This window comes from Phalaenopsis equestris, unplaced genomic scaffold, assembly GCF_001263595.1.
Source record: "Phalaenopsis equestris unplaced genomic scaffold, ASM126359v1 Scaffold000287, whole genome shotgun sequence".
NCBI lineage: Eukaryota > Viridiplantae > Streptophyta > Magnoliopsida > Asparagales > Orchidaceae > Phalaenopsis > Phalaenopsis equestris.
The window spans coordinates 1554184-1567873 of NW_018164729.1; the positions used below are offsets into that span (position 1 = coordinate 1554184).

Genomic DNA, 13690 nt, shown 5'->3' on the forward strand with positions numbered 1-13690 from the left:
ATTATCCGGAGTTGTCCAGACAACTTTGTCGACAATCGAGTCAAAAATGCGTCGAATTTGATTTTAGTAAAATTTTGAGTCTCCCATCGATCGTTTTAAAAATTTTATTTAAGCTTTTGACAAATAACGGTGCAGGCGATGTGAATTGTAGTGATCAAACGTGTCAACTATCTGAATCGCGAAGTTTGTGCCCAGAGGTGCAAAATGTGAAAAAGTCAATCCTAGTGCTTAATGGTCCTATAGGAATTTCTTTTGGGTTTCCTCATGTTGGTTTTCAACATCTCAAGTGCTAGAGACCAATACCACACATGCGAAACTCTAAAAGAGTAAAGAAGTATGTTGAATTTCTAAAATGAGGCGGGTCCCATTTCTAAGGCTCTAGGATAGTCAAAGAGAAAATCCTAAGACTAGACCCTAAACCTTAATAAGAAAACTAGACCTCGCTAAAAATAAAGTCAACAACATGTCATCATTTTTTTCTTATTTTTTGTTTTGAAGTATCGGCTCTAATAACAACATTTTGTAAGTTGTGAATAATGCTAGAGCGTTACATCAGAAATTAGAAGCTGAATTTTTTATTTCTAAATCTTGATATGAAATTTGTGCAGTTACGCGCGAGTGTAGTGGAAAATGGGTTTAGGTTCATTGGTCTAGGATAACTAGTATTGTATTTTTCTTAGAAGATAAAATATATAGGATATGTATATTTTTTTATTTTAATGTGAGTAATGAGAAAATGGAAGAGAAACAAGTGATCTTTGTAATTATTGATCTTTGAAGGGTGTATGAGTACCATGATAAATTTTATGTAGGATGATCGAAAAGTTTCTAGGACCATGATCCATTTCTCTTTTGGAATGCTTCTTCAAAAGGTGTATGAGTGAGTATCACATCTGTTTCAACAACCATTGCCATGCTGTTATTTTACTCATTGGTTAACAGCTTGTTTTTTATTTTGCATCATCTTTTTTTTTTTTCAATTATTATTATCATTTTAAGTTTTGTTTTTGTGCTTTGATAACCGTGATTGTTTGGCTGTAGCCTGGATGAGAATATTGAGTGTTGATGTTAAATTGGGAGCAGGTCATCTAAAAACCATTATAATGATTCCAAGTTGCAGGCAAGGGTGGACTTGAACGTCACCCATACTTACACACTGCAACTTTAGCTGATTGCGGTGGGAAGTAAGCTAAGTTAGACTTGTTCTAAATCTAAGATTCAATTTACTATATTAAATTTCAAGATGTTGAATGAGAATGCTGGAGAATTGACTGACATAATAACTAGAAGAAGAGTAAAATTGGGTGCTTACAATAAACTTAATGGAATGATGAAAAATCAAAGGGTATTTGGAAAGATTATAAGCTATCATATATTGAAAAGATTAACAATAAAAATATAGTTGAGATAAGAATTGAAAGATAAATTTGTCGAGGTGAATGGAGTTAGCTATAGTGTGATTTTCTATTTAGATAATTTTTACATTATGGATCCGGTCAATATTTTTGCTCAAGTTGGATTAGTAGATGATGAGATCTTTTTTTTTTTGGAAGAAACTGATGAATTATCGAACATAATCAATGTATACCTGATGAATAAATGATATTTATTATTGGAAGTTTAAATGGGCATATAGGTTTTCGTAGGATTGCTATGAGATAATTTATTGTAGTTATGAACTGGTATGTCAGAGTATAATCAATAGGAGTGTAAACGAGTCGAGTCGAGTCAAGTTGAGCTCAAACCACCCTCAGCTTGTTTATTATAAAAGAGAGAAAATAATATTAATTAAAGCTAGTATTATAATAAAATGATAAATAGAATGAACAATTAAGAGATAAATAATAATAAATAACTTGATATATAATGTAAAATATCATTTTAAAATATTTTTAATAATTTAAAGATAAATTATTGAAAATTAATATAATTTAGGTATATTTTATGTTAATATTTTTTGAAACGAGCTAGTTCATCAGCTAACAAGTTAAGTCAGGGCTGACTTGTTAGCTTATAGAGCTTCTAGCCATGCTTGAGCCGGTTCATTGGCCTGCTTGGCTCACATCTCTGGCAATCATAGATACCATACTTGATTTTACAATAATTTATGGTCTTTCAATAGGAATCACATACTTTCAAAAATGAGAACAAAATGGAGCTACCAAATCACACACACACACACACACACATATTAATATGTTTAAGTAATTTAGATCTAGTATTATTGGAGAATGAAGATTTCAATAATCATGTAATTAAATAATTAAGATTTGACGATTAAATTATAAATATGCCATGATAGTTTTGTATGTTAAGAGGATACCTTAGGGGATACTTTATAGAATTAAAGATAAATTTTAAAAATCTGGAATTTGGTTGTTTATGATGTTACAAGTATTTGAATGTTTGGTGGTAAAAAAATCATTCACTCCTAATTTGACCATCATAAAAATGATAATTTCATGATTTATGCAAGGAGTACTAGAAAATGATAAATTAAGGAATGATTATATTGAAGGGACATTTGGAGTGACATATATTGAAGGGAATATAATAAAAAATAAATTTAGGTGATTTGTATATGTATTATGAAGGGTAAAAGTGTGTTTATTACATGAAGTAGGTAAAATCAGGTATTAGTGAATTAGGATGGAGAAGTGATAAACTCAAGGTTATAGGGATAGAAGTTATGCAAAATGAATCACGAAGAATTTGTTTTACCCCTAAAAGGAGATTTACTAGAATAAATGAAAAGTGAGGATTCATAAAGCTAACCTCAAATAGCTGGGATAAGGCTAATAATATAATTACTTCCATGCACCTCAGGTTTCTTTCTTTTGTGAACTTGAAGTTGCTAAGACTCCAATCTGAACTTATCGCTCATTTTTTTAAAATTCAAGTTTTACCAGAATCATTAGTCCAATGGCCAGACAGGTAATTCTCTTAGCAAGTCGAATTAGACAGTGTGAGTAGCATTTCATTGGCTATATTTTATTTTGCTATTTGTTTTCATGCAGAACAAAATTGGAGCTGATATCATAATGGCTCTTGATGATGTTGTAAGGACCACAATCACTGGCCCTAGAATTGAGGAGGCTATGAATCGAACTCTTCGTTGGATTGACAGATGCATTGCGGGTATGGTCACTTACAAAATTTTTTTGGTTAGTGATATATTTTTAATTGTTCGATTTTAGTTTAATTAAAAATTACTATTAGATGAAAAGTTATGTTTTCATTTGTGGTGCCATTTCTTTTTTTTTCAAACTTTTCAGTTATGAACTATTAAATCTATTTTGATGAGGGGAGATGTAGTGCAATGACATTCTCTATTGATAGTGTTTTATTGATGACCTTTTTGTCTATTTGGCATGCACGAAATGCAGCTCATAAAAGACCTGAAGTGCAAAACTTATTCGGTATTGTACAAGGAGGACTTGATCCGACTCTCAGGTAAATTTTAATTATCTCGGATGTTAACAGTGATTGAATGAATTTAATATGCTAAAAATTATTGGGAAGTTTTAATGAGATTTCAGGACTCCGGTTTTTTGTTTCACTTGTACTAATGAACTGAAATTTCCAGAGATACATGTGTGAAGGGCCTTGTTAGCCGCAATTTACCTGGGTATGATATACTATTCATTTTGCTCTTGTATTTTGCTTATATTATTGGTCGTTTTTCAATGGCCTTATTGGATTTGTCAATGTTTGAACGTCAAATTTTGCACAAAATGATGAAATTTCTTAGTAATATCAAAATGGGGGTGGAATGTAAAAGGTAGATTATATTCTTGAAGTTCTCGTCTAAATTCTTTATAGTTGCATTGTGTACTATAGTCTCACACGGAATGTGACTATTAATTCAGATCCATAATTTGTGATGGCTTTGTATAAAAGGACAACTGCTACCTATATCACTAACTTGTATTTTTTTAGATTTAATCTGTTTGTTGCCGTCTATATTGGCTAGCTGAATAGTTGCATCCAAGTAATGCTAAGTAAATTGATATTTGGCTATCAGGAACTTCTTCAAAACTGCGACCCTTCTAGCAACTGTTTGTTTACCTGCTTTATTCAACCATTTTTTTTTATGATTTTTCAATTTTTTTGTGCAGACAGGTTTATAAGTCAACGCTAGATTAAATTGTGTCGATCATGCCTCTGTAGCTTCAATTGTCTTCTTTTTTAGCTTTTTGTTGACAAATTTATTCTCCATGACTGAATAGACTTCAGGACGAAGCTAGATATCATCATACTTTTCTTTGGTGAACAAGCATATATCTATATGTTAATTTTACATCTGTTTGTGTATATGTAATTTTCTGAATATGTTAACTTTTGTGACAATCAATGTTGAACCCATACTACAAGTATTAAACATATTTGCGATGGTTAGATCAGACGCAAAACCAATGATATTTAAGGGTTATCGCTGGATTTTTGTTTGATGGATTTTTGTTTGATTTACATCAGTTTTTTTTTTTGCCGTTAATTAGTCTGTAATGTTATTTTCGTCTAATTTATGTCAAAATTTTATGACGAAAATAATTTGCATCGGTTGTCAATCGAATACAAATCCGACGATAAACAAATAAGTTCAATTTGAGATTGTGTACGGGCGCAACTTGCTCAAGCCACTTGAGTTGGTACCACTCTTGCAGACATTAGAGGTTAGTAAGGATGCTGAAGAATGGTTCACGAGATTCAGAAACTTCATGAGGAGGTTGGAAAAGAGATTACTAAGCAGAACCACACATATCAGGCGTAAACAAATAAGTCCAAGAATAAGGTTATGTTTCAAGAAGGCGACCTCATATGGATTCGGCTGAAGAAGAGATTTCCAGTGGGAGCATTTGAGAAACTTAAGCCTAGAGTAGATGAATTTTTAAGATTATTTTGGAAGCTGAATGACAATGCATTCAAGATCGATCTGTCAGGGGACTCTAGCATTTCAATCAGATTCAATGTCGCAGAACTGACATCCTACTTCGAGGACTCGAAGCTCCCCCAACCCCAGGTAGCTGACACAGGGTTTTGGGAGGTCGGCTGAACCATCTTGCTAGATGGCCGACCTCCTGCTGGACTGATTGACCTTCATAGGGGCGGGATGCCACGACTCTGCCTGTTGCTTGGAATTAATCAAAACTAGAACAAATAGTCGGACGGTAAAAATCGATTCTCTGTTACTCTATTTCTATCAATAACAGTTTAATATTCAAATATTCATGAAAGAGTCACTAAATAAAATATTTTAATTAACAATTTGAAATTTGTACATTTCTGATTGTTCTATCATTTTATATACATTTAATTATCTTCTATTCATCTTGTTCAAAAGCTTAAAACTTAAAAAAATATTAAACCAAAATGAATTATCTAAGATAACCCAATAGTAATAACACCTCTAAACTACAGTCCCAAAGAAAAAATATCAATATGCATGCTGGTCTTTCTTATCTCTATAAGAAATTTTATAGTATATCAAGAAATGTTATATATGTTATTGCATATATCAGTGACATTTCTAAATGAAAATATTTAAATCTTCTATATGCATTTGCTTTAATTTTACTTTTATTTTTTATTATTTACATACACATTTGTCTATTTGAGAATTAGTGTCAACAAAATATAACACACGATTGATATTATCCCGTCGGACAACACTTAATGATCTAAACATCACAATTGTCTAGAGTGAAAAAGTATTTTCCTAGCTTTGGTCGATATAATTTCGTGAACAAAATTTAACACACCCCTGACCAATATTATGATGTCATAACATCAGTTAATAATCTAAACATCACAATTGTTTATGATAGAAAGACCCTTTCCTATCTCTGGTCGATATAATCCTGTCGACACAACGTCTGACAATATAAAAATCACAATTGTTTGAGGTAAGCTCTGGTCTATTCGCCTCCGGTTGAATTATCTCGTCGGTATAACAATTAGTGACATTATCATCACAATTATTTTGAGTGGTAGAAAAATTACGCGCGCGGGTTTGTTTGAGTCCTCTGCCTGTATCATTAGGAGTGAACTCTGAACATGCACATACAAGCATTCATATATATATTATTTTATCCTTCATACCATACATTCTTCTGAGACATCTTCATGCATTTACTAACACACATACTTATTCTACTGTGCAACTAATCATCTTGCATATCTCTCATATCATCAATATCTTTCATATCATTCATATCTCTTATCTCATGCATTTCTCTTATATCATACATTTTTTTCTATTATGCATATCTTGCATATCATGTATATTATACATATCATGCATCTCATATATATCTTTTATGCATTTGTTGTATATCTTTTTTGTTGTGCATATTTTTTCTATATAACAATATGAAAAATTTAACAAACTAGTGCATACATGGAGTCAAACATACGTTTTAAAATAAAAAAAAGATTACTGAAATTTAACAATATAATTACTCATCTCGGTTGATGCTAGATTCTCAATCTTCGGTAACTAGCTGGACGTTACGGTAAATTTTATATGGATATTAGTAACATATAAAATAAAACTCAAACTTTAAGATTCAAACAATTTTCGTTAATCAAATTATTCTTCTTAAGTTAGCTAAGATTAATTTATCTACATTTACGGAACCGTCCTACAACTAGCTTCCACACGCTTTGCTTGAACTCACTACCTCGGGCAAAAAACCTAAAATCTCTAATAACTTAGAATGTAAGTATATCTTGGCTCTTAAGGTAATTTAATTGATTAGCTTAAACGAATTTACTGTAGTTGCCAAAACTTCTTCTCTCTTCCTATCTTTGTTTACTCCTCCCTTAATCTTATTGATTTCATGTTAGAAGCCCTTACGGAAACCCACAAACCAACTTCTTTGCTTTCGACACGACCTCGTCTCCACTACGACGACCATAAATGAAAAAGATGCACAATTTGTAGTAATATTCAAGATGGAAATGTGAGGCAGGAAAAGAAGGTTGAAAATATCTCTAAAATGAGTTTTCACACTTGTCGATTTCGCCCCCTGTCAAAACCGTGAGCTGCAGCACTCGGCGGACTGCTCGCTTGATGCGGATTGCAACTAAGGCTCGTGGTTGTGCTGTGATCATGCCTCTGATACAATGTCGCGATCACTACTCTCGCTAGAACCTTCTGCCAAGACCGATCGAACAGGGAGGGAGGGACGTGCGAGCAAAACCGAGAGGGGAAAGAGAGATTAGGGGCTTTGGAATCAGGATCTCCCCATTCAACGCATACAAAGGGTTAAAATCTCGAGGTAAGTTGGTGGGAAACAGTAAAGTGGGATTTGGGAGGGTTAATTAAGGGTTAAATAAGTTTAGTTAAACTTATTACTTCTAATTTTTTAAATCTTCCAATCTTGTAATAATTCACATATCTTATTATATATGGAATTGATCATTTTGACAGATAAAATTTTATAAAATTGATTCGGCTGAAATCTGAGGAATGCGAATTTTAGGTTAAATTTTAAAGTTGTAAAAATTTTTACCCACTTTTCTCAAAACCGGTTATTACACGGGATTTACCCAATCATTATTCATCTTCCTTCTTCATTTTTCATTTATTCCTCTTCTATATATGTGTTTGTTGAATTAGAGCTATGTATGTGTTGTATTTCAGAGTTTTGCTAGAAGTCTTCTCCCCTACTAGGGCTTTATATGAGGACAGATGGTACTCCGACTGTACCTTATTTGAGGTGGAGTTTATCCTCTCCGACTCCCCTTCCCATTCTCCACACTTCTGGGTTGCCGCCGTCCCCGGCCTTTCCCTCCTTGCAGATCCAGCCGCCTGTTTTCACACCTAATTGTCCCCCCCACCGAGCTCTCCTCCCCTTGCAGCCCTCCACCACGACACCCAAACGACCACTGTCCTTGAATTTTCCCACCCGACCCTAGCCGGATGTTGTTGTTCTCGTTTTATTTTGGAGTCGTGATTGTAACCCTATTCATTTGCTTAATAAAATCTTCTTCCATTGTTTCAAGTTTTAGTTAACTCTTGTATCTGTGCTAGATATGTAAATATGAAAGTTTAGGTGTGAGATATGTGAATACACAAGAATTTTGTGCTAAGTATGTGAATTTCCTTTAATTTTAAAATGCGAAAATAATGATGTTACAGATTATTCGCCGTTTCGTTATTGCACTCATAAAATATTGGTAAAAGATAATGTTTTATCGTTGTTCACAGAACTCATTTGGAACAGCTGAGGAACAGTTTTTGATTGGTTTCTTGACAGCTATGCTATTGGCGGTCTTGCAGGAGGAGAAGATAAAGACTCCTTTTGGCGTGTTGTTGCCCAATGCACTGCTGCCCTTCCAGAGGATAAGCCTCGTTATGTGATGGTATGCATTTTTATTAGGGGCATTTATATACATACCACCCAATTCTTATGTTTTTACTTGTTGCATTTATACCACTTAAATCTTTCATATCACAGCAAAATAATACTATTTAACTTTTGAATTGTGAAGTAAATCTTTTAATGCATTGGTGGTTTACATGTAAAAAGTGAAGTTTAGATGTTACATATGTAAATACATAATAGTTGAGTGGTATATATGTATTTCTTTCTTTTTATAATCTGAAAACGGTTTAATAAAATGAATAAACTTTTTCATGATGTCCTTGAAGCCTATATCTGCCTTAAGAATAGATCTGTGCTATTTTGCAGGGTGTTGGTTATCCGCTTGATATTGTGGTTTGCAGCGCTTTAGGTGCAGACATGTATGATTGTGTTTATCCTACACGTACTGCCCGCTTTGGCACAGCACTCATACCTGAGGTGAACTCTTTTCTCTCTTTTTTTTTTTTTGAATAATTAACATCAAGCATACAAGAATTTTTTAAAGTTGACTTATAAAATTGTAAGTTAACAATGATATATAAAAAAGAGAGTGATTTGGAGTTGGCAAATTATCTAAGAACATCCAAAGTTGATTGGTTGCTGCAATGATAATTAGTGGCATGCTGGTTTTCAAATGAAACCATGCGAATAACCTACATTTTCTATAGAAAAAGTGATATAATGAATATAATTTAGCTGTTGACCTGTATCAGCTGTTGGTTGCAATTTAAATCATTAATGCAAGCAAAACCATTGGAAAATTGTAACCGTTCCTCAAAGAAATTGATCCACTTCTTACGATGGTTGGGCTGAAAATGTGGAAGTTGTTTCCTAGTATAAAAAAAATATACACTGTTCTGCCATTAGTATATATTGTAAGAAATTATCCATTTGGGTATGTTAATTCGACACAATTGTTGCAAAAAATTGATCCTTCCCAAGGGATTTGATGCCTTTTTCCTGATTGTTGTGTTCAAGTCGTGGCATTCATAACGAATGACAAGGGATTTATTTTATACTTTCAGAGTGGGGATTTATACTGAAAATTGGTCTCCACAATTTGCAAACTTTGGAATGTGTTGTTGTTGTAATGCATGCTGCATAAGTTTCATAACATGTCATGCCTTATTTTCTAGGGATAATTACATACAGACCACCCCATACATTGATAGTTACAAATTAATTACCCATGTGATTTTTTCATACTACCAAACCGATGTATTTATGCGTGCCACGATCAAACTATTAAGAATTTAATAAATATGAAAAAATTGGGTTGGGGATTTACCAGGAATTTTGATATTTGAGTGAGAATTTGAAAAATGGATGAAAGAGGTTGGTTGATTTGTAAATACCAAGTTTCCGGTGGTTTGTATGTAATTGCCCGAAATTTCTATTTCATCCTCAGCGTCAGATATTTCCAGATATTGATCCTATTAGGGGAAATAATTTGATCTCTTTATAAGCTATTCCATTGCTTATTTTTTCAGGGTGTACTGAAGTTAACACACATGGCAATGGCCAGCGATGAGCGTCCAATTGATAGTACATGTATTTGTATGGTGAGCGTTCTAACAATAGATTATATCTATTTTTGTCATGTCATCTTTTTACTTTTGGGGCATTTACTGACATACCACTCAATTCTTATATATTTACATACTAACACCTAAACTTTTTATATTTATAACACCCAAATCTTTCGTATCACGTAAAAAATACTACAATTTTAACTTTTAAAAAGTAAAGTACAACTTTTCATGCATAGGTAGGTGTTATATATGTAAATACATATGAATTGATAAATCTTCCTTTATTTTTTTGACATACTTCATTGCAGGTATGTAAGAATTATACACGAGCTTACATTCACTGTCTCGTAACAAAATATCCCATGGGTTCTCAGCTTCTATCATATCACAATCTTTCATATATGATGAGGGTAAGCATAATTTTTTCCTTCTTCCTCAAGCTTACAGCTCTGCTTGGTTTCTAATGTGGGAGAATAAATTATATACTTGGGAAGGTGTTTTTTCTATTTTTTAGTTCTCCTTGACGAGTATCAATTACTAATTGAGGAAAAAGCTCCGGGACGTTTTTTTTTTTTTTTCTGTGGGATTTTGTTGGTATGAAAAAAGGGGATTTTTTTTAGGAAACCCTGATCAAAGTTATTAGGTCAATTTGGGCTACATATGCCGCTATATTCGACACCAGTTTGATCCACCCAATGTCACATTTGATAGATTGTCATCCTGTTTGGCTCATTTTAAATAGTTTTCCTTTAGAAACAACTGTCTTAAAATATTTATATCTGTGATTATTTCTTTTTCAGCTTTGCCATAGATTTTCTTATGTTCGTTTTGTTTCAGTATGATAAAATTAATCTTGCCGTGCAGCTAAGCCGGGATCTTCACTCATCAATACTAGAGGGCCGGTTCCCAGAGTATGCTCTTTTTGTTTTAATTAGAAGTTTCTAATGGTGCTCTCTTCTACATATATTTGTACATTGGTTTTTTATTGGCTGTGTGATCTTTTGTTAGGTTCGTGCAAGGATTTCTACGCACACAGGTTTGTCTTAATTGTGATGATTACAAGCTTAGCTTATACTTTGACTTGAATAGTTGTTATTTGACACCATTATTCTTAATTACCAGTTACATATAAATTCAAGAAGTCCTAGCAATGAATGAGTTATGTTATATATGATGTACGTTTTTCCTTAAATGGTCAAAATAGGAGCTGTCCTTTGTGAGTGTTTGACAAAATGGTCTTTATTTTTGCACCATATGCTATTTTCTGCCATAAGCTTATGTTGTGACCTGATGGGCAATTATGGGATTAGATCTTATAGGTAATTATTCATATCAACTATTACTACAATTTTCGCATCAGTCTGTGTTCATTGAAGCCTTATGGTCTGATTTCTCCATGAGAATTATTGATTGCTGTGATTCTCAGATCACTGTAGAGATTAAAAAAATACTGTATCAGGAATGATTAGATCATCAATCTGATGTGAAATCATAGAAATTATTGCTCTAAAATTTGGATCCTTGCTTTGAATTTTGTATTTTATTCTTCTCCTTAATTGAGTAAATGGGCCCCACAATGATATGCCTCTTCATTTTTAACTTTTTATTATTGAGCCAACTATATTGGAAGAGCTTTGAAGGAGGGTAATGGAGGAGGAGAAGATAAGGCATACGAAACATAGAAGCAAAAGAACAAGCACAATAATAATGGGTGCAAAGATAAAAAAAGAAAAAATGAAGCATAAGCCTTATTTATGGGCAATGAATTTTATAAGTCTCATCAGTGCTATCATTTCACTTATTCTCATAAAAACCATTGATGTGATTGTGAAATCTTCAAGCAAGGATTCTCATTTTCACCTATATGACTATGTCATTGAAAATCCAAGCGATGCATCAGAGTTTGATTTTGTTAAATGCTGATGTCATGCTCAAATGTGACTTCTTATTGAAGGCCGATTTCACAATTTAACCTCCTTTGAACTAATGAAGTCCGAGACTTCGACTTCAAGAAATTGAGGCCACGTTCATAAATTGAAACTAGTAATTTATAAATTTACATTATAAACACATACAATTCAGTTTATTATTGTCATTATTGAACTTATTTCTCTTTGCAGGGCTGTAAGGTAGACTTAGGGTAATTGGTAACAGAAGGCAACCCAGTTGCTATAGGCTGTTTAATAGTTCAAAATAACAGTTAACTGTACCCTTTCTTGAAACTATTTAAAGTTTGGCTTTGTATCTAATTGCCAAAAAAAAAAAAAAGTTTCATTCTATAAAAACCTACGAGTTATATTTCTGAAGCAATATTAGATATAACCTGAAAGAACTGCTCCCAATTAGCACTTTATGAAAATTTAAGCTTTTTTATTTTTTACGTAAAGTCTGATGTTATATCTCTAATTGTTGCTATAATTTTGTGTGCTTTTGGAGAAGCAGTTTCCTAAAGGCGATGTTCCATTATGGGTATGCAATGCTATGGAGGTTGCTGGTATTGACATCTCATCTTGTTGTGCTCCTAATCAATCTTCTCATGCTTAGCTGAAACTTTCCAGTTATAGATACTACGAGCTATATTGATTTACCCACAATAGCTGATTTATTTTTAGGAGATTTTTTTTTTATTAAATCTGTAATTTTAATCATTGCTCAATTATTTTTTTCATCCCTAATGATTAAAATTTTAAAATATAATCGTATGGCTGGAAAGAATTTACCCATTTTATTTTATTTTTCTGGAGTTTCAAAAAATGAAGTATAGCTGCAGTATGGCTTGATGAAATGACTGTCTGAAAATAAATTTTTTTATATAGTTTGTTGGTTGTTAAATTTACATTTTTCATAAAATTTGATAAATCCCCATAATTACATTATATATATATATATATATATATATGAAAATTTCATGTGAGAAAGACCCGACTCGTTGGTGCGGCCTCTGGCATAAGTCCCTCGGGTCGGAGGTTCAAATCTCGTGGCACGAGCTCTTCGAATTAGAATCAAGCACATCGGATTTTCAACCAATATGAGGGAATCAATATATGATAAATATTTGAGTAGTATGTATGTAAATAGGAATGTTTAAATGTTAAATATGTAAATGCATTAGAATTATGTGGTATGTATTTTCGTAAATGCTAACACTCAGTTGTTATTTCAACGAGAGAATATTATAATATATCTTTCACATTCATCAACTAAAATATTATTTTATTTTTGCTAAATAAAGATTAATATTTTCACACAGCCAACATGAAAACTTGATCACCAATCGAGATCTATTTCTTTTTTTTTGAGTGGTGTGCTACCTCCTAAAAGATCTCTTGCGCAGTCCAGAACTTAAATACTGTTTTTCAGTTCTATATCTAGCAAATGTGAGATTTTTTGTTCGTGATAGACAGTTATATTTTACCATAGTTTTTTAATCAGATTGATTTAATTTGGTTTCTTTTTTATTTATGGTAATAAGTAAAAATTTAGTCACTGCCCATTCGAGATGTGTGCAGTTTATGACCTTAGTTATTATTATTATTATTATTATTATTATTATTTTGGAAAATTATAATTATAATTATTTTGTTTTTTGGGCTAAAAGCAAACTGAAGCTTGATGGGGAATGATTGGCTTATTCCTAGTGAAAAGAGTGTTATCTCTTAAAAAGCATGAAGTAATAAACATGCGGCCATTAATTATTTTGGCATGAAACTATTGAAAGATTTACATGCATACCACTAAATCTCTCTATTTACACATCTAACTTCATAATTTTTTTTTTGTTTTTATGTC

General features: G+C 32.5%; 1 protein-coding gene across 2 annotated transcripts in view; it reads left to right on the forward strand.

The window, feature by feature from the left end:
• Positions 1 to 12564, forward strand: part of LOC110025016 (queuine tRNA-ribosyltransferase catalytic subunit 1-like) — a 36556-nt gene extending 23992 nt beyond the window's left edge. For both annotated transcript variants that reach the window (XM_020725244.1, XM_020725243.1), the window contains exons 7-16: positions 3018 to 3138; positions 3387 to 3453; positions 3587 to 3628; positions 8262 to 8367; positions 8697 to 8807; positions 9860 to 9931; positions 10210 to 10311; positions 10766 to 10812; positions 10910 to 10937; positions 12344 to 12564. In XM_020725244.1, coding sequence (XP_020580903.1) covers positions 3018 to 3138; positions 3387 to 3453; positions 3587 to 3628; positions 8262 to 8367; positions 8697 to 8807; positions 9860 to 9931; positions 10210 to 10311; positions 10766 to 10812; positions 10910 to 10937; positions 12344 to 12445 — 798 coding nt within the window. In that variant the 3' untranslated portion in view covers positions 12446 to 12564. The remainder of the gene's footprint in view (positions 1 to 3017; positions 3139 to 3386; positions 3454 to 3586; positions 3629 to 8261; positions 8368 to 8696; positions 8808 to 9859; positions 9932 to 10209; positions 10312 to 10765; positions 10813 to 10909; positions 10938 to 12343) is intronic.
• The last annotated feature ends 1126 nt before the right edge of the window (positions 12565 to 13690 follow it).